Source organism: Trichomycterus rosablanca, chromosome 8 (genome assembly GCF_030014385.1).
Source record: "Trichomycterus rosablanca isolate fTriRos1 chromosome 8, fTriRos1.hap1, whole genome shotgun sequence".
In the NCBI taxonomy this organism is placed as follows: domain Eukaryota; kingdom Metazoa; phylum Chordata; class Actinopteri; order Siluriformes; family Trichomycteridae; genus Trichomycterus; species Trichomycterus rosablanca.
Window position 1 is genome coordinate 33,454,019 of NC_085995.1, and position 22,492 is coordinate 33,476,510.

Below are 22,492 nucleotides of genomic sequence, written 5' to 3' on the forward strand. Positions count from 1 at the left end.
TAAATCTGTGTCAATCGACGTAAACAGTTTAAAATCTGATTTTATTTTCACTTTAGGGGCATTAATTTTGTAGTCAATAAGGTACTGGACTAGTTATTGAAAGGTCGCTGGTTCAAGCCCCACCACTGCCAGGTTGCCACTGCTGGGCCCTTAACCCTCAATTGCTTAGACAATAAACTGTCACAGTATTGTAAGTCACTTTGGATGAAAGCGTCTGCTAAATGCCAAAAATGTGAATGATTTTATCATGGCATCGTTTGATTTTTGTTTTTGTGAATAATTGTAATATAATGTTATATATATCTTTACAATTTTGTAGTTCAGTTACTTTGGATTTTTAGTACAATCTTGGGATTTTTGTGGCAAGATCTTGGAAATTATTAATTAATAATTAACTCAATTAATTAAAATTGAGAGTTGCAACACTGGTTCTGACTTGTTTTTCCTCAGAAATGCGAACAGGAGCCTATAAGGTACCGATGATGCTTACCGGTAATGGAAGTGACTCTGCAAGCAAATTGGAGGCATTATGGTGACCTTATTATAAGCAACCTTAAATGCTCTAAATCAGTGGTTCTCAAACTGTGGTACGCCAGATAATCTCGGAAAAGTGATTACATGCACCGAAAAAATTAATCATTTAATAATTATAAATAAAAAAAATCATATGAAACAAATTGTGTAAATTACTAATAAAATCTGTTTCAAGTTCTTATAATTCTGTTTTAATAAAATCAGTTTAATGAAAACAAATTGTATTAAAACTAATGTGTTTTTAAAAATATTCGGGGCTACGCAGCCACCGTACTTCATTACATCTATACTTCACGTTCGCGGTTTCCATCTCGGAATTTCCGAAACGTTATCAGTAAAGTTATCAGTAGCTCTCTCGCTTTTATCAGAGCCAGATCTGCGTTTGAATCTCACTGCTCTCCTTCCTGACATCACAAGGCTGCTCCGCTAAACAGGTGCACTCACTGAAATGCTAACTGCATATATACTAGTGATGAGTCATTCGCGAACGATACGATTCTATTGAACGGATCTTTGAAATGAGTCTTTTATTTCTGCGCAGTTCTTATCGGCTGTAATCCACCCATTCAGCTTCCATCAGTAGAGGGAATTAATCGTAAATCGTAATAAGAGCTGTTTATTGTCGAAATTCAAATCCGAAACACTTTCAGTGTCGCGGAGAGCGAGCGAGACACACACACACAGAGAGAGAGAGAGAGAGAGAGAGAGAGAGAGAGAGAGAGAGAGAGCGCGCTAGTAGTATAATGACAAATAATTGAGAAATAAACTATAAACTTGTTTGTTTTAAATACAAGAGAGGATTTTTCAGAAACTTAATGCAATGCAACCACAGTCTGTCTCTTCTCTGTAGTTTTTTTACTTTTAAAATAAATCTTTTTTTTTTTCATTTAAGTGTTGTCTGAATTAGGAATACATTTAAGGCAAAGTAGCAAAATTTGATATTAATATCGGGGGTATCTTATAGTTTACCCAGTAGCGTCTCCCGAAGAACGAAGAGCCATTTTTTTGAACGACTTTTTAAAAGGAACCAAGCCAAAAGATCCGGCTCCCTTCAAGAAGCCATAATTCCCATCACTAATATATACAGTATATACACACACAAACACACCTAATTAATGTGTGGCATATGTGGTTCTGTGATGAGAAACGTAGGTGGTACTTGGAAGTTTTGGTTTGATAATGGGTGGTACTTGGTCTAAAAAGTTTGAGAACCACTGCTCTAAATCAAGGGTCTTTACCCTAATCCACAAATGGCTCCAGGTTTTCATTCTAGTCAGGCAGGAGGTACATCCTGATTCGAATCTATATTTAAAATCAATAAGTCTAGGGTTTCAAAAGACTAAGAGAAACATAAACTGATTAAGCAGTTGTATTTCCTCCCTGGCTGGGATGAAAACCAGCAGCCACTATGTCTGGTGAAAATTCCAATTCCAAACTAATTACAATTCTCTAAAAAGAATTAATATATGCAAGATCAAGTGCTCAGGTGATGCGATGGTCTATAACGCTAGCCCACCTCTCCTGAGATCCAGGTTATAAGTGGTGCTATCAGTAGGCTGGGTGTCTACAGAGACATGAAAAAAGCACAATGTCTGCAAATTAAGACTGACTGATACATAAGTTTATGTTTGTGCACAAATGATTTTCTGTGGAATTTATTTTATGGTCTGTAATCATTTGTGTGGTTGTGTGGTTTTTAGGGCAGCTGTAGCCTAGTGGTTAAGGTACTGGTCCAGTAATCAGAAGGCTGCCGGTTCAAGCCTCACCACTGCCAGGTTGCCACTGTTGGGCCCTTGAGCAAGGCCCGTAACCCTCAATTGCTTAGATTGTATACTGTCACAACTGTAGGTTGCTTTGGATAAAAGTGTCTGCTAAATTGCCATGTACAAATACCATTTCCAGAAAGGTTGAGACATTTTATAAGATAAAAAAACAAAAAGAACAATATGTGATCTTTAACTGATGACAGTAGAAAGAAAAGATTTCCAGTGTTTTTACTGATCAACTTCAATGTATTTTGTAAATATAAACACATATAAATGTTTAGCACTGTGTTTCATCACCTTTTCTTTTGAGACATTTTTGTGTGGTTTAGGAACTGAGGAGACTAATTGTTTCAGTTTTGCAGAGGGAAAATCTTGCTTAATACGAGACTTCAGCTGTTCAACACTTCATGATGCACCATACATTTAAACAGGAGTCAAATCTGGATGGCAGGCAGGCCAATCAAGCATACACACTCCGTGTCTATGAACTGTTGCAGCACGTACAGAATGAGGTCTTTAGTTCAACTAAGAAGAGCTTGAGCCCAGAGAACTCAGCTGTGTTTCTATACAGAATTGATGTATGACTATCTCTTTGTATAATAAGAGTTTCAGGTTGCATTTCTTGATGTAGCGGCAAACTGTATTAAGTGACAACAGTTTTCTGAAATATTCCCAAGCCAATGTGACTATATTTATCAGAGCAGCCAAACTCTTTCTCACAGTGTCAACTGAGAGCTCAAAGGTCGCACACCTTCAGTAGTGGTTTCTGTTCTTGCCCTACATGAATGATTTGTCTCCAGATTCCCTGTTTTCTTTACAATATTATGCAAGGTAGATGGTGAAAGACCTAATTTTTTTTTTTGCAATCATGGTGAGTGGTGAGCCACAACCTATGAGTCTTTGGTGGATCCTCCTTTTTTACCCAACCATGATTCTCTCACCTCACCTGGAATGTGCTGCAGGCATCAAATTCAAGATAAGATTATATTTACAAACAATGAAGTTGATCAGTAAACATATTTTCTACTTTTGTCAATTAAATAAAGATTCATAAGAATTAACAATGCACATCTTTTTACTGCATTTTCTGGAAATGGGGTTTGTTTTAAGTATTACTAACTCACGAAAGATATCAAGCTTTTGCAACATGTTGCTGAAATAACAATGTACATAAATAAGATTTTCAGTTTTTGCATGTTTAGCCTGAACTGCTGTTAAAAAGCAGGCAGCTCAACCAGATGCACTATCTGTTTTACCCCACTCCCGTCTGATGTGGTCTGTAACCTTGATAATTCAGATTGATGTAATAAGAGGTTCATCTGTGTTTTCTCTCATTGGTAATCTCACGTTCTGGTTCAAATTTTAAAAAGCTGAGTTGGCAGATTTTCCAGCCGACTGTAATGTAATGCTACTCATACCCATTGCATACTTGTCATGACGTGTAGGTGCAGTGCAAAAAAAATAAAAAAAATAAAAAACAGACAGCGCTGGTCAGGAGCTCAAGTTAATGTTCATATCAAAGGAGAACAAAAAAAAAAAGGCATGTGATATTAGTGACTGTTTTTTGCTCAAGGCTAAGTTTGGTGGTGGGTTTACAACCATGGTAAGCAGAAAAGCAGCACACAACACACCAGACCCTAATGCAGATGGGCTACAGCAACAGAAGATCACATCAAGTTCTACTCCTTTTAATTCAGCACAAAAATCTAAGGGTACAGACTAGATGAAATTAAAAACATACAGATGGTCAGAATTTGGCAGAAATCGCAAGAATCCATGGATCCAGCTTGCCTGTTCATCGCTTAGGATATTGGTGGTGGTGGTGATGTAATGATGTGGGAAATGTTTACTTGGCACAATTAGGCCTCCTGATATTAACCCAGAATTGTTTAAATGCTTTAGATGAGTATTTTAGCTGATCAAGGACATATCTTTATCCTCTATAATTGCTGTTTTAAGAAAAAAAATGCTGTATGTTTGTTTGTTTATTAGGATTTTAACATCATGTTTTACACTTTGGTTACATTCATGACAGCAACAGTAGTTACTCATTACACAAGATTCATCAGTTCACAAGGTTATATCGAACACAGTCATGAACAATTTAGTATCTCCAATTTACCTCACTTGCATGTCTTTGGACTGTGGGAGGAAACCGGAGCACCCGGAGTAAACCCACACAGACACGGGGAGAACATGCAAACTCCACACAGAAAGGACCCAGACCACACTAACTGGGGATCAAAACCAGGACCTTCTTGCTGTGAGGTGACAGTGCTACCCACTTAGCCACCGTGCTGCCCTAATGCTGTATGTGGCAACGTACAAGCCAACGTTCAAATAATTAAACATGTTGGCTACTGAAGGATAATGCTGAGACATATCACTAGAGATGGTTTTAACAGTGATAAGCATATTTGGGAACTTAACACAGATGCAAAAAAAAGAACAGCTACAAGTACAAATACGGACGTAAAATAGTGAATGGCGTTCCAGATTTCACCTAGCCTCCATTCACCTGTATTATAAAGAGTTAACCTAATAGATGAATACACGTTAACTGCACATGTAGGCAGTTTTGTACATCAGTGTGCATATTCTATACAATCATTCAGCAACACAATTTAAAAACACATGAATGATGAGACTAAATGAGACACCTGGTCGACTGTATGGAAAATACAATATATCTGATCCCCCTCCGACTACACTTAAGATGCTGTATTAGTCTGCATCATAATCAAATAGACAGGTTACTGCTACAAAGAAATAAATCACACAATCACTTTTTAAGCAATGCCTCACCTCTGCATAACAACATTGTGTGCAACAGAAGAAAATGATAAAGCCTAAAGCAACTGACAGGACAAATCAAATATTATGAATTCAACTGAAGTGAAGAAAACACAAAAAAACATTGGCAGGAAACAACGAATGTCCTCTGGCTAAAAAATGATCCATTCCAATTTTAGAAGCAGTGTGTGATACGTCAGAATTCAAAAGAGGTTGTCAACTATTCTCTTTGTTACTTCATTAAACATTAATGCTGTAAATTAGTCAGTAAAGCTAAGCTTCCAAAGATAAACAAGCAAAATGTTAGGATATGATGAGATTTCAAATATAAAAAGTCCATCAAGCACAATGACATTGTCAAACTAGCTCAAAGTGCTAAATTATATTTTATAATTATTATATAATTATATTTTTTTAATTAAATTTTCATTTATATATAACAATTCAAGATGATACAGGTTTTCAAGCGGTGTCTGTTACCAAGCAACCAGCATCATATTGCACACCTAATTTCCACTGGTTTCACAGGAGGTTCAGCATTTGGTCTTAAGCTGCATCTGACTAAAGCTTTTGACTTTCGGACTTGCAAATATGGAAGGAAAAGGGTGTGTTCAAAAAACCTAGTGAGCTCTCTACATAGACAGCATTTTACGTCATCCTACGCGCGCTCCCGAGAAGGAGGCTGTTCGAAATCCTAGATGCCTTAATATGCTCACTAGTAAGGTATCTTAAAATGTCAATGATATTTTGACAAAACATCGAGGGAGCATCTGATGCTGCCTTATGCTGAGAACAAAACTCGGCTCCCAATCGCTGTGTGAGAACCACCCAAGAACTCAATCGAGCGACCAAAGCGAGATTTCTAGCATGTCAAATATCTAGATCTGAGCTGCCCGACTGGCAATGAGTGCTATGTCGAACAGCCAATGAGAACGCAAGATACAGGGTGAGGGGAAACGCAGGGGAGGAGTTGTGAAAAGGTGGGACAGGGGCTTCATATAGTTTATATCAGAATACATCGGCACACACACGTTTTACAGTATTTCTGAACTTATCAGTCTCTACAAAACACAACACCGACGTTGCATTGCAAAAATATTTATTAACCTTCAACTCACTATAAAACAATCCATGCTGTTCATGTAGCCAAATCCACTGAGATTTATTTATTTTTCCTCTTTGATTTTACGCTGCACATCAGTGCACAAACTTTGATCGCTCGCTACTTGTTGACGTGGTATCGTTAGAACTTTCGTCACTTCTCGCGTTTGATTTCCTGACAGAACATAGTTTGGGAGACCAGAGAAGCTCGCCTGCGATTCCAGTTGGTGATAGATGGTGTAGTGTGAAACCCCCTATCACCGATCAGTCGTGTAGTGTGAAATACACACCGACTTAAAAGACTCCCAATTACAAAAGATCCAGTCGTGTAGTGTGAACTTGGCATTATCATGGTGAAGGCAATCCCAGCATTCAGTGCGGGCACGACTTTTCTCACAGAAAAATAGAAAGAAACAAATGGAGTTATTTTCAAACATAAATAAATTATAATTGAATTATAAGTGTCATTTGTTTGCAAATTTGGGCTCGTCAGCTAATTTAACCGTTTTCGGTACACGGAGGGAGATGTTAGTTGACATGCTAGCGCGTTGTGCCACCCCATCCCATTGGTTTAAATAGCATGATGCTAACTAAATTGCTGTCGACACCCAAAGTCCCCTAAGGCGCTCAGGTGGGTGCAGCAGTCTAGTCCACTATTGCCGAGATCTGGATTCAAATCTCAGTAGTGCTATTGGGAACCGACCGGGCATCTACACAGACACGGCTGGCTGCATCTCAGGTGGCCGAAGTCCAGTGATTGATTGGTGCCCTGCCCAGGATATTCCTGCCTGGCACCCAGTGTTTCCAGCTGGAACCGGGCCTGCTAAATGAAAATAGGTAAACCTGCTAGAAATGTCCTAACAGTCAGTAAACAGAGTTTGACAAATGCATTATATCAGCATGATACCACAATATACAGATGGGGTGTCAAACCTTTGTCTTAAATGCTGCATCACTTTGACAGTTTGCTTGGGACAAAGGTATGAAATAAGAGCAGCACACGTTTATAAATAAAAAAAAGCATTTTATTACTTTTTTTGATGACCAAATTCTTCATTATATTTATTTTTTAGTAAACACTAATAATGCTTTGAATATAACAGACCAGTTGGTAAGCAACAGTCTCATTAAAAATGTATGTAATTAATAAACATTCATGCATATACACCTGCAGTCAACATTTGACCTTTCAGCCTCGCCATACATGTCAATAATCCGCTTACAATAAATTCCAACTGCAACCTACAATTATAAGAAAGCTGTATCTAACATCAGTGCTATAAAGTTTCATTTCAGTGATTAAGTTTGTAGTTTTAGATTAAGTTTGATTTGGAGTTTGTAATATGAACTCTTTATACATTTATATAATTACAAATAACTGTTACGTATTAAAATCACAAAAATGAAGCTGGTTTGAGTCAGTATAGAGTCTGACAATGTTTTTCCTCAGAAAAATATTAATCATCTCACCTCAGTATTAATGTAAAACTTTGCTCATATAACAATTGCTATACTAATGGTGTCAGGAAAAGCTTTAATATCACATCTATAAAAAGCAGAAAAACACTCCAAACTCAAAACAGTAAATAATCAAATATGTAGGTAACTAAGCAGTGACTTAATGCACTTGTTTTACTTAAGGTACATTATTTAAAATAAAGTATGCAAAGAAATGTGTATGGAATTACAGTTAGGAAGCTCAGGATTAAAAGAACAAAAGGAGCAAACTTAATGTACCATTTGTTTAAAATAAATTGACTATTTGCTGGCTCTCATGTTAATGGTTACAATTTAATGAAATCCCCTGAGCATGAATAAGTAACCATTAGAACCATTTCTACCACGTTTAAATGATGCTTTTATTTGACCAGAATTCTCAAGTAAGGTGGGGCACTTCTAAAAAGCTTTCATGAGCTGTGATTAATTAACTCCTAAACTCCTTGCATGGTTTTAACTTGCGTGTGGGTGGTACAAGTGGCAAGGGTATTGTAACAGGAAACTACAAACAACTAGACTGAGAGATAAAGGTGAGGGAGGAAATGCCATGTTTGTACCTTAGCCTTAAGTGTAGCAGACCAGTGAATGCAGTTTCAAGTTCGGCACATAGGTCAGTTCAAAGAAATGTCATGGCTTGCAGAAACATCTTAACAGTGATATTATCGCTCCCATGTGCAACTTTAGCACACCTGTCAGTAAAGCTAGCAGAAAAGCTTGCTGCTTAGTCATTAGGGTTGGCAATGGCAATTAAATGGCAAAATGGCAATTACCAGGTACAAACAAAATGTTGGTTCTGCTTATCGGTTCCTAAACACGATAACCATTTATTATTGTTAAAAAAACAGGAAACAGATCTGCAAGGACGTAGGGGCCACAATGGAAATAAGTCTTCGGACTTCGTGTTATCCCTGACTGTTTCCGTTTTTACAAGAGGTACTGCATCTAGAGAGAGCTGGAGTGCTTGTTATGTTTAAAAATATGAAATTGTTTAATAAAAAAATCAATCAATCACATACATATCTGCCAGGATCTGTCTGTGTTACTATGTCACACATCAACACAACAGCGTGCCTGAGCTAGCGTGCAAAGCTAAACTAAAGGCAGTGTGTACAAACTGTCAAACGTGTGGCTTCACTTCATAAAACTAAACAACAAGGCAAAGTGCAATACATGTGTGAACCCTACTGTTGTCATTCATGTAGGCAAGGTTAAAAAAAAGTTTGACCATAGTAGGGTATGCTGATTTGCCCTAACAAGAACTGCTGAGTTGCATACACCTTTAACAAAGGCTGTTTTATGTAGTGAATTTGGATTTGGTTGCAGGTAGCTGTGTGTTGTGAACTATATAGACTTTGGTTCCAGCATTTTGCCCTGTTGCTGCTCAGACTTTGTTTTCTCAGAGATTATTTGTGTATTTCACAGTTTATAACTTATTATAGTTCTCAAAGTGCATTTAAAAGTTTATTGTAGGGATGCATCAATACCATTTTTTCCCAACCGAGTACGAGTACAAGTACATGTATTTTAGTACTCGCCGATACCGATACCTATTTAGAATGATGCAATCTGGAGCATTATGGAATAATGTAGTTTTTAGTGTAAATTAGTGCAGTGGAACAGTTGCTTGGGTTGCCATCACTAATTGTAAAAAAAAAAAAAAAACAACCACCGCACAGACATCATTGAGAAAGCTTCTGACAAGCTAACGTAAACGTTCATTAATAAACGCACGTAATTAACGCTGTGCACATCATACATGCGATGCGATTCTGCTGATTGAAATATTTACTTTAAAAGGATAATACAGTCCGATCCCATCTGAGCCGATTCTATCAGCACATACATTCGTGGTTCACCTCGGCAAATCGTAAACGACTCTGAGTCGGCTCCCGCTCTGTGGTAATAACCAGTATAATTAAGCCTGAGCTTTATAATGTAAGCGAGTCACACAAAATGTTCTGTAGTAGTTGGTGTTTATTTACAACCGCATCATTTATTATAACAGTAAACACGGAGAGATGACTGAGAAAAGAAGCTTAACATGAGTCGACTCCTGAATCACTTGTATCGACACTGTGAACAGAGTATTGAACACACACACGTCCTATAACAGCGGTCGCTGCTTTTGTAACCGGTTGTAAAAGTTTTTTTTTTTTTCAAACGGAACTAAATAACATTAAATGTGCGTGTGAGCGTGGTCAGTGAGAATAATTCAATCTGTCTCCTGTGGGTGAAAAATTAATTGCTTTAGTTTTAGAAGTAAAAAAATCTCGTAATGTCACGCCCCCCGGTCAGGCACTCGCGCCCCACAGGTTGAAAATCCCTGCGTTAACGCAGCAACCTGCACTAGGCACACGGTATCGGATGTTTAGTATCGGAACCTCGTTTGCGAGTGCGAGTACGAGTTAATGAGCGCGGTATCGGGCTAATACCCGATACCAGTATCCGTACTCCTGCATCTCTAGTTTATTGTAGTCAATTTACTTTGTGATTGTTCAGTTAATTCTTAAAATAATAATAATAATAATAAATTTTTGGTATCTTGGTATTTTTTACCACTTAAAAATCAAAACAGGGAATCGATAAGAACCGGAATATAAAATATAAATATAAACCCCAACCCTATTAGCCACTGTGATAGACTTGCCCAAACCAGACTTTGTAGATCTCCAAAAGTAATAAACTCTATCAGTTAGCAACTTAATAGGAACGCAAGTATGATTTAAGAAAATCAAAATGCATGCAAGATGTAAAGCTTATTTTAAAATCTCCATTGTTTTTCATCCCATCAACTAATTATGCTGGTAGCTGCAATGGTAATTTATTTACAGGGTGAGTCAAAATTATGTTAACACTAATGGATCTATTCCCCACGAAATGTGTGTCTGGGCTTTAAATGCTACTGTTGCTCGCTGGTTTTTGTGTGTTGAACATGATGGCAAGCAGATTGAGACTGTCCTGTAAATCATCTTACATGTATGACGTATGTTTTTATGTTTTGTGTTTGTTTATTACATTAAAAATGTATGTAATTAATAAACATTCATGCATATACACCTGCAGTCAACATTTGACCTTTCAGCCTCGCCATACATGTCAATAATCCGCTTACAATAAATTCCAACTGCAACCTACAATTATAAGAAAGCTGTATCTTACATCAGTGCTATAAAGTTTCATTTCAGTGATTAAGCTACCAACAGATTTGGATGATTCTGCTTGTGTGGTCTAATGTCATCAATAATTCTTTCATAACGGCCACCTGCTGTAAGCATATCCTGCAGATGGATTATTTTCCAAGAATACATTTGTTTGACTACTTGTTATGGAGTATAATGTAGATGGCCAGCATTATACAGTTAAGGTTATAGGTCTAGATCAAATATATTAGGCAGCTCTGTGTAGAGCCACATTTGGAGTTTGTAATATGAACTTTTTATACATTTATATAAATAAAATAACTGTTTATGAATAAAGCTGGTTTATAGAGTCTGTTAATATGGTTTTGTATGTTTTTATGTTTTGTGTTTGTTTATTAGGATTTTAACGTCATGTTTTACACTTTGATTACATTCATAACAGGAACGGTAGTTACTCATTACACAAGATTAATCATTTCACAGGGTTATATCAAACACAGTTTTGTATCTCCAATTCACCTCACTTGCTTGTCTTTGGACTGTGGAAGGAAACCGGAGCACCCGGAAAAAACCCACGAAGACATGGGGAGAACATGCAAACTCCACACAGAAAGGACCCGGACCGTTTTTTACCACCAACTGGTCAGGGTCATTGTGAGCCTGGTTTAATCTGAAACCATGCCAATCCATCCAGCCTCAGTCATCCTCAGACATGGACAATCATGACTGTATGTAGACGCCCACCCGGCCATTAGCAACACTGGGGATTCGAACTATGGATCCAAGCAGTAGTGGGCTAACTCAATTTACCACCATACCGCATGAGCAGCCCTACTTTGCTTTTTTGTTTTGTTTTGTTAAAACAAACAAAAGAAAGTTTTGTTATTCTTATATAACTGTGAGCCACTTTAACAGGTCTAGGCTATGTCTATTTTTCCCCACTATATGTGCCTTTGTATTCGCTTGTTAAGTGTGACGTCACGCGTCATTTCCGGGGCCAAACGAACCTTTAGTCGCAAACAACTATGGCTAAACCTGTGAACCTTTATATACAGTGTATCACAAAAGTGAGTACACCCCTCACATTTCTGCAAATATTTCATTATATCTTTTCATGGGACAACACTATAGACATGAAACTTGGATATAACTTAGAGTAGTCAGTGTACAGCTTGTATAGCAGTGCAGATTTACTGTCTTCTGAAAATAACTCAACACACAGCCATTAATGTCTAAATAGCTGGCAACATAAGTGAGTACACCCCACAGTGAACATGTCCAAATTGTGCCCAAATGTGTCGTTGTCCCTCCCTGGTGTCATGTGTCAAGGTCCCAGGTGTAAATGGGGAGCAGGGCTGTTAAATTTGGTGTTTTGGGTACAATTCTCTCATACTGGCCACTGGATATTCAACATGGCACCTCATGGCAAAGAACTCTCTGAGGATGTGAGAAATAGAATTGTTGCTCTCCACAAAGATGGCCTGGGCTATAAGAAGATTGCTAACACCCTGAAACTGAGCTACAGCATGGTGGCCAAGGTCATACAGCGGTTTTCCAGGACAGGTTCCACTCGGAACAGGCTTCGCCAGGGTCGACCAAAGAAGTCGAGTCCACGTGTTCGGCGTCATATCCAGAGGTTGGCTTTAAAAAATAGACACGAGTGCTGCCAGCATTGCTGCAGAGGTTGAAGACGTGGGAGGTCAGCCTGTCAGTGCTCAGACCATACGCCGCACACTGCATCAACTCGGTCTGCATGGTCGTCATCCCAGAAGGAAGCTGACGCACAAGAAAGCCAGCAAACAGTTTGCTGAAGACAAGCAGTCCAAGAACATGGATTACTGGAATGCCCTGTGGTCTGACGAGACCAAGATAAACTTGTTTGGCTCAGATGGTGTCCAGCATGTGTGGCGGCGCCCTGGTGAGAAGTACCAAGACAACTGTATCTTGCCTACAGTCAAGCATGGTGGTGGTAGCATCATGGTCTTGGGCTGCATGAGTGTTGCTGGCACTGGGGAGCTGCAGTTCATTGAGGGAAACATGAATTCCAACATGTACTGTGACATTCTGAAACAGAGCATGATCCCCTCCCTTTGAAAACTGGGCCTCATGGCAGTTTTCCAACAGGATAACGACCCCAAACACAACCTCCAAGATGACAACTGCCTTGCTGAGGAAGCTGAAGGTAAAGGTGATGGACTAAACCCAATTGAGCACCTGTGGCGCATCCTCAAGTGGAAGGTGGAGGAGTTCAAGGTGTCTAACATCCACCAGCTCCGTGATGTCATCATGGAGGAGTGGAAGAGGATTCCAGTAGCAACCTGTGCAGCTCTGGTGAATTCCATGCCCAGGAGGGTTAAGGCAGTGCTGGATAATAATGGTGGTCACACAAAATATTGACACTTTGGGCACAATTTGGACATGTTCACTGTGGGGTGTACTCACTTATGTTGCCAGCCATTTAGACATTAATGGCTGTGTGTTGAGTTATTTTCAGAAGACAGTAAATCTACACTGCTATACAAGTTGTACACTGACTACTCTAAGTTATATCCAAGTTTTAGTTCTATAGTGTTGTCCCATGAAAAGATATAATAAAATATTTGCAGAAATGTGAGGGGTGTACTCACTTTTGTGATACACTGTATATATATATATATATGGGCTGTCAAACGATTAAAATTTTTAATCGCGATTAATCGCATTTATTTTTTTATTTTTATTTTTTATAAAGAAGGTGGTTTTAATGTTATGTCTGATCGGTGTACATACACTAACATACACAAAAACTCATTCACAATCAACACAGTCTTGTTCCCTGGGTTCTGACAACTCATACTAGTGACTATATTACTTGCATCTTTGCACAATATTGCATTGTTTTTGCACCTTATTCTCACCTTATTCTACCTGCTGCTGTATAAACCCTACACTGCTAACTGGATATCAGAATACGTTTTTATTAGGGCTGTCGAAGTTAACGCGATAATAATAATAATGCGTTCCAGTGTTGCCAGATTGGGCGGTTATCCGCCAAATTGGGCGGATTTTGTTGGAAAACAATTTAATAGCATTTAAATAACACTTCTGTTTAAAAGAAAATATTCAGTTTTTTTTTTTTTTTTTTTTTTTTTAATTTTTACCCCTTTTTCTCCCCTTTTAGCGCATTCAATTGTTCAATTAGCATCGTGCTTCCTCTCTGTCTATGCCGAACCCTGCCCTGACGGAGGTGATTGAAGCTAACCCGTATCCCCTCCGAAACATGAGCAGCAGCCAGATGCATCTTTGCCACCCACACATTGACGAGTTTGGCGCCACCTAGCGTTGCATGCGGAGAGACACACCCTAAGGGCACCCTCTCCCATCTCTGTGTAAGCGCCTCCAATCAGCCGGCAGAGAACGCAATCGCATTCTGACAGAGAGAGACCCACATCCGGTTCTTTGTCCCACCCCCCATATGAGCAACCGGCCAATCGTTGCTCATATAGCCACTCCGCTTCGAACCGGTAAAGCAAGGCTGGATTCGATACCACGTTCTCAGAATCCAGCCCTGGTTGCAGCGCGTTTCTTTTTACCGCTGCGCCACCTGAGCGGCCGTTTTAAGAAGCACCAGCATTGTAGAAGGCTATTAAAAGTGAAGTAAATTTTCAATGCTGATTTGGCTTAATGGTGTTGGTCAGTCTGTATCATATTCTTGAAATGATAAAGTATTGCAAAGGAATATCTTTGAAATTCTTCTTCATAATGTTACGGTTGCTATATTTTGGTTTTTCACTTGTCAGGGAAAATGAAGAGAGAAAAAAAGCTTATTATTATCATGCGTGTGATATATATCATTTACGTGATCTGCGTATCACGTTACCACTGTGTTGTACGTCACTGAGCTGATATGTGTATCAGGTGACCAGCGGGTAACGGTGTGTTATGTTTAAGTGTGATGCTCCAAGTTGTGGATTAAGCAATAAAGACAAACACGTTCTCCACATAACTAGTGTCATTTGTATTTCGTGGTTAAGTACAAAACATAACAATGCGGGTCTTCGTGATGTAATTCTACATGGCACTCACTGCCTGTATAGGTAAATTTTTCCTGTATAGAATTTGCGTTAACGACACTTTTTTTGAATCGCGTTAAATTGAGATCGCGTTAATGCGTTATTATCGCGTTAACTTCGACAGCCCTAATATATATATATATTGTAAGATCCATATTGCACTAATTGTAATGTTCGATGTTTATTGTCATAAATATTTTCTGTTTGGTTAAAGAATACTTATTTGAGGTGGAGACTTGGTATTTCAACTATTGATGATTTTTCCTGGTAATCATTGTTATGCTGTTATTCATTAGTCCTCTTCGGTGGAGCCTGCGGAGGGCAGAATTGTACTGACTCTATATACCGACAATATTGATCAAATATACGGAAAGAAAGAGGACGTGGAGCAACAGATTTTTGATCGAAGTTTTGTTTGTTATACGCCAATTGCGAACACAGCGAGTTTTTATTTAGTTTTTATGAGAAAGTTGGATTAATGGATAAGTCAATGTAAGAAGAAAGTTACAATAAATTATGTTTGTGGAAAACTTAAGGAACTCGTGTCGCTGTTTTACTTTCAATCAGTATAGCTTATATAGTAAAAATCCAGAATCTCACATTATTATATGAAAAAAAAAAAAAAAAAGCTTGAAACACGTGTAATGAATAAAACAATTTGACAGTTTACCTTTTTACATTGAATTATGAACAAAAATATTACTTCATGATATCTAATCGCAAGGAAAGCGGTAAAAAGACAGTTGGGTAGTTTTTTTTCCTGTTGAAGCAGTACGGGACACAGCACTGTGGCATATTGAAAATACGAGGGACTCAGACAACTTGGACCCGGATGTGACGTATCATAAGGTCGACACGTCACCACTTAACAAGCGGATAAAAGCTATTAAATACAAACAACCTTGATTATGCAAGTTCGTATTGCTTGGTACATAAAATAATAGGAGCTCTGCAATAGGTGACAACAAAAGCCCTGCACAATGGCAGGAGACAGCAAGTATCGTTCAGCACAGGAACCAATAACATGTCTGTCTGAAAGGCACTGTACAAAATAATAGAAGAAAAAGTGTAATTTACCTTGAGTGTCTGTAAACTCTGCGAGGTCGACTGCTCGATCTTTGCTCAGAGTTTTCAGTGTCGCTGGAATTGCTGTCATAAGAAACTGGACGCGCAGCCATGTTGCACCACATCAAACGGGATATTAAAAATGGATGGGTAAAGCAAAGCTCATGCCCTGTCAATAAGAGAATGAATAACTTAATAAACTAATTATCATGGCAATATATTTGTTAAACCAGTTAACCAACTTTGTAATTTTTTTTTAAATAACAGTCATGCAGCTGGCTAACTTAATTGCAAAGCACCCCCATCCTCATTAACACCAGTTACTGACACTATTCAAAAAATAATAGTTCCCTAATATATCCCATTCACTAACAGGGTGCAAACACTTTCTGGTTTATTAAGGTTTCACCAGGCTGTTTTTTTTTATTTTTCTTAAATCCTAACAAATGTCTCATAACTAAAAAAATTTTTTTAGATTTTTTTTTTTCTAAAACAAGAAAACAAAAACTGTTCCAAATTGTCCCTCAGTATTTAAATTTTTGGCATTTAGCAGACACCTTTATCAAAGCAAGTCTAAGCAATTGAGGGTTAAGGGCCTTGCTCAAGAGACCAACAGCAGCAACCTGGCAGTGGTGGGGCTTAAACCAGCGACCCTCTGATAACTAGTCCAGTACAGTAACTTAACCACTAGGCTATGGCTTGCCTCAACAAAAAGTATACACCTTCTGTAGAACAACACTAAATACTAGAGATGCATGAGTACGGATACTAGTATCGGGTATGAGCCCGATACCGCGCTCATTAACTCGTACTCGCACTCGCAAACGAGGTTCCGATACTAAACATCCGATACCTTGTGCCTAGTGCACGTTGCTGCGTTAACGCAGGGATTTTCAACCTGTGGGGCGCGAGTGCTTGACCGGGGGGCGTGACATTACGAGATTTTTTTACTTCTAAAACTAAAGCAATTCATTTTTCACCCACGGGAGACAGATTGAATTATTCTCTCTGACCACGCTCACACGCACATTTAATGTTATTTAGTTCCGTTTGAAAAAAAAAAAAAAACTTTTACAACCGGTTACAAAAGCAGCGACCGCTGTTATAGGACGTGTTTGTGTTCAATACTCTGTTCACAGTGTCGATACAAGTGATTCAGGAGTCGACTCATGTTAAGCTTCTTTTCTCAGTCATCTCTCCGTGTTTACTGTTATAATAAATGATGCGGTTGTAAATAAACACCAACTACTACAGAACATTTTGTGTGACTCGCTTACATTATAAAGCTCAGGCTTAATTATACTGGTTATTACCACAGAGCGGGAGCCGACTCAGAGTCGTTTACGATTTACCGAGGTGAACCACGAATGTATGTGCTGATAGAATCGGCTCAGATGGGATCGGACTGTATTATCCTTTTAAAGTAAATATTTCAATCAGCAGAATCGCATCGCATGTATGATGTGCACAACGTTAATTACGTGCGTTTATTAATGAACGTTAACGTTAGCTTGTCAGAAGCTTTCTCAATGATGTCTGTGCGGTGGTTGTTTTTTTTTTTTTTACAATTAGTGATGGCAACCCAAGCAACTGTTCCACTGCACTAATTTACACTAAAAACTACATTATTCCATAATGCTCCAGATTGCATCATTCTAAATAGGTATCGGTATCGGCGAGTACTAAAATACATGTACTTGTACTCGGTTGGGAAAAAATGGTATTGATGCATCCCTACTAAATACACTGAATATGAACTTGCCAGGAAAGCAAAAAATATAACTTTTTGTTACTTTGTCAGCAACATCAATACATATTGCTGTGCCACCAAAATGTAGCGAGAGATCACCTATTTAACAAACAAAGATATTTATTTCACTGTAGTAACTTTTCACAATAAAGACACTGAAAGAAAAGAAATTTGGGGCTAGTGGTCCACCTTTGAAGAATAACAATCTAAAGAATTTCCTAAATGAAAAAGCTATAAGGTCAAACACTGTTAACACGGTTTGTTAATTCAAAAGAGCACAATTTTAAACAATATAAAGACCTCAACCTTATGTTTAAAACAAAAACACAAACAATGATGTACACTTGGCACTAAATACAAGGCACAGATTACCCTGGCTGTGTTTTCCCACACCATATGAAAATCTGTTATCACACACAATGCTTCTCTGTGGCATAAGCGACCTGACTGTCTGACCTCTCTTGAACATGTTGGTCCATCAGACATACAGCTTTTGGTAAGATGTTTAACAATGCTAGTGTCATACACAGGTAGTACGTGTGAAATCGGCACCCAGAGAGGCAGCCCCGGTGTTTTGGTGTCTCGTGTGTTTGTTTTATCTGTTAAACTCGCGTATAGCAACACAATTCGTATTACTTTTAATCGGAATGAGCTTCTATACATCAGAGGCTTAACTCCTCTAAACTTGAAGTCTGGCAGTGTACTGTACTATACATCTGTATTGCACACTTTGTCAGATGCTATACTGTTGTTGTTGCTGTTATTTTTTTAAATTTTTTTATTCTGTTTATATATAATACAACTTTTGATTATTTAATTAGATGTTTATATGTTGACACCAGCACCAAAAGAAATTCCTTGTACACCTAGCAAAAATAAAGATTCTGATTCTGATCCTGATACAGGTTACAGCAGAGACGGGTCTGGTTTCAAAAGCAGTATCTGTATCAGATAGGACATGATGTCTTTTCTAAATAAATCCACTAACCCATTACTGCTGTGTAAATAGATGTGATTTGGACTACACAACACATCATTAACATAGGATGCACACTGGATGAACACTAAAGAAAGTCATTCTGTCTCAGTTTGCATAATAATAATGTATCAACTTATGTTAATAATATAAAATGTTTGACAACTAATAAAGTCAGTAAATATTATCTTTTAAATGGAATTTTACTGTTAGAAATTGAACAAATCAGTGCATGAAATCCAGGTATGACTCTCCACCAGCATGTGAGATATGTACAGTGTATCACAAAAGTGAGTACACCCCTCACATTTCTGCAGATATTTAAGTATATCTTTTCATGGGACAACACTGACAAAATGACACTTTGACACAATGAAAAGTAGTCTGTGTGCAGCTTATATAACAGTGTAAATTTATTCTTCCCTCAAAATAACTCAATATACAGCCATTAATGTCTAAACCACCGGCAACAAAAGTGAGTACACCCCTAAGAGACTACACCCCTAAATGTCCAAATTGAGCACTGCTTGTCATTTTCCCTCCAAAATGTCATGTGATTTGTTAGTGTTACTAGGTCTCAGGTGTGCATAGGGAGCAGGTGTGTTCAATTTAGTAGTACAGCTCTCACACTCTCTCATACTGGTCACTGAAAGTTCCAACATGGCACCTCATGGCAAAGAACTCTCTGAGGATCTTAAAAGACGAATTGTTGCGCTACATGAAGATGGCCAAGGCTACAAGAAGATGGCCAACACCCTGAAACTGAGCTGCAGCACAGTGGCCAAGATCATCCAGCGTTTTAAAAGAGCAGGGTCCACTCAGAACAGACCTCGCGTTGGTCGTCCAAAGAAGCTGAGTGCACGTGCTCAGCGTCACATCCAACTGCTGTCTTTGAAAGATAGGCGCAGGAGTGCTGTCAGCATTGCTGCAGAGATTGAAAAGGTGGGGGGTCAGCCTGTCAGTGCTCAGACCATACGCCGCACACTACATCAAATTGGTCTGCATGGCTGTCACCCCAGAAGGAAGCCTCTTCTGAAGTCTCTACACAAGAAAGCCCGCAAACAGTTTGCTGAAGACATGTCAACAAAGGACATGGATTACTGGAACCATGTCCTATGGTCTGATGAGACCAAGATTAATTTGTTTGGTTCAGATGGTCTCAAGCATGTGTGGCGGCAATCAGGTGAGGAGTACAAAGATAAGTGTGTCATGCCTACAGTCAAGCATGGTGGTGGGAATGCCATGGTCTGGGGCTGCATGAGTGCAGCAGGTGTTGGGGAGTTACATTTCATTGAGGGACACATGAACTCCAATATGTACTGTGAAATACTGAAGCAGAGCATGATCCCCTCCCTCCGGAAACTGGGTCGCAGGGCAGTGTTCCAGCATGATAATGACCCCAAACACACCTCTAAGACGACCACTGCTTTATTGAAGAGGCTGAGGGTAAAGGTGATGGACTGGCCAAGCATGTCTCCAGACCTAAACCCAATAGAACATCTTTGGGGCATCCTCAAGCGGAAGGTGGAGGAGCGCAAAGTCTCGAATATCCGCCAGCTCCGTGATGTCGTCATGGAGGAGTGGAAAAGCATTCCAGTGGCAACCTGTGAAGCTCTGGTAAACTTCATGCCCAGGAGAGTTAAGGCAGTTCTGGGAAATAATGGTGGCCACACAAAATATTGACACTTCAGGAACTTTCACTAAGGGGTGTACTCACTTTTGTTGCCGGTGGTTTAGACATTAATGGCTGTATATTGAGTTATTTTGAGGGAAGAATAAATTTACACTGTTATATAAGCTGCACACAGACTACTTTTCATTGTGTCAAAGTGTCATTTTGTCAGTGTTGTCCCATGAAAAGATATACTTAAATATCTGCAGAAATGTGAGGGGTGTACTCACTTTTGTGATACACTGTATGTATACAAAAGCATACAGAATTAAATTAATACATATAATATTTATGTATACACGGTGACCTTTAAATGCTACACTCTACAATACCATGTGTAAACATACATAATGCACTGCTTTATGACAAAGCTTTACAACGTCCTGGCATGTTTGAGATTGGCATATGTCTTATGACATGTGTTATTATATAGGGTGCCAGTAATGATGAAGATGATGCAGATTGGTGACTGCAGTTGTGTCACAGTGTTCCGTGCAGTTGACTATTAGCACCAGGTTTCGTTAATTACACAATAACTGCGTTTCTTTTTTGGATATCGATGACGAAACACGGTTTTTATTAGCTTTTTTTTAACATATTTTATTATTTTTGTTATATACTTGAATATAAACTCGATAAAAATACAAACTGTGTGGCAGTTTTGTACTAGCTGGCTAACTTGGTAAGCCAACTTTTACACTCCTGCAGCTCACTAGTTTGAAAGCTACATACTGATACTAGTTAGCACTTTTGTATGTAGTCGTCTCGTTTCTTAGCGAAACATACAAGTAAATATTCTTTCTCAAATTTTATTTGGACATGACATTTACCTTTAACGTACAATTACCTCAGACAAGCTGTTAGCTCGCTAGCCAAAACAGGTAGTACTTGCTAGCAAGTTAGCTTCAGTAAAATAAACAAAGCATTTTAAAGTTCTCTCACCAGTCAGTGTTCAAGACGAAGGGCTTCACCACAACTAACTGTGCCTGGTAAATACCAGCCTTAAACCAGAACGTTCAGCAGTTCATTGTAAAAAGCAAAATTCGGTTTCGACTTCAGTAAAGAAGGATTTGTAACAGAAAAGCAGCCCACAAGTCAAGAACATTCGGCGAAAACCAAATTGCACACTAATCTCTAACTGAGGGCACTAGATAGGGTAAGAAGTAACCGCATATACGCCCTACTTAGTTCCCTTTATGTCACAGATTTTGCTATTTGAAATACCACATAAAGTGTTGCGCATGCGTATATTGCATGTACTATGGCAACCCTCCCTCCCTCTCGTCGATGGCCTCGTCTTTTTTCTTTTGGTGAAGTAACAATTTAAAAATGACAATTAATGAATATATATAGACAAATAAAGCATAGACATTTTTAAAAATGCACAATATTTTTATGTTACAACATTCTGTATATAACTATTAATGCATAAGACAATTATTATTGTCATTACAGGTTAAAGTATAATTCTTAGTTTCTCAGTGTTTTAGTGTAACATATAAGATAACCACAATAATGTCCAATACGTTTTCTTACAGTGACAAAAGAACAGAAACCTCTAACCAGCCCTCAGTTTAAATTAGGGTTAGGGGTTAGGCTTAGGGTTAATTTATAGGGTATAAAATGAGTAAAGCAACATACAGTAGGTCCTGGAGACCTGGGTTTAATCCTCACTTTTGGTTCATGTCAGTAAGAAGTTTTACAAGTTTTCTCTATGTGTCAGCAGAGTTTTCTCTATGTACTCAGAGTGTCTTCCACCTCCCAAAACACAGATACATTGGACTGGCTGCTAAATTGCCACTAGGTTTAAGTGTGTGAGAGTATGTTAGACAGCTGTTAATTAGTGTACTGTTGAAAGTTTCCAATTGGCTTCGGACCCACCACAGTGTATTGTGTACTGTATGATGCAGTTTGTGACGTAGCCATTTTCTCAGTTCAAATTGCCATATAAATAAGGTTCAGCACCTGTTGCCATATAAATAATGTAACAATATAACAAGTTTTTAAAGGTAATCATCTTTTCACTTGTAAGGAAATAATTGTTAGACCACAAATCACAAAAGAATGCCTCTTTTTCCAAATGCCTTTATTTGCATTATTAGACGTACAATAGTCTTATTTGTAAAATATATATTCAGACTATGGT

General features: G+C 38.4%; 1 protein-coding gene across 2 annotated transcripts in view; it reads right to left on the minus strand.

Moving 5' to 3' along the window:
• Nucleotides 1-21,427, minus strand: part of btbd10a (BTB (POZ) domain containing 10a) — a 42,587-nt gene extending 21,160 nt beyond the window's left edge. For both annotated transcript variants that reach the window (XM_063000759.1, XM_063000758.1), the window contains exons 1-2: nt 21,289-21,427; nt 15,961-16,117 (exon numbers count right to left, since the gene is read on the minus strand). In XM_063000759.1, the coding sequence (XP_062856829.1) occupies nt 15,961-16,073 (113 nt within the window). In that variant the 5' untranslated portion in view covers nt 16,074-16,117; nt 21,289-21,427. The remainder of the gene's footprint in view (nt 1-15,960; nt 16,118-21,288) is intronic.
• Between the last annotated feature and the right edge of the window lie 1,065 nt (nt 21,428-22,492).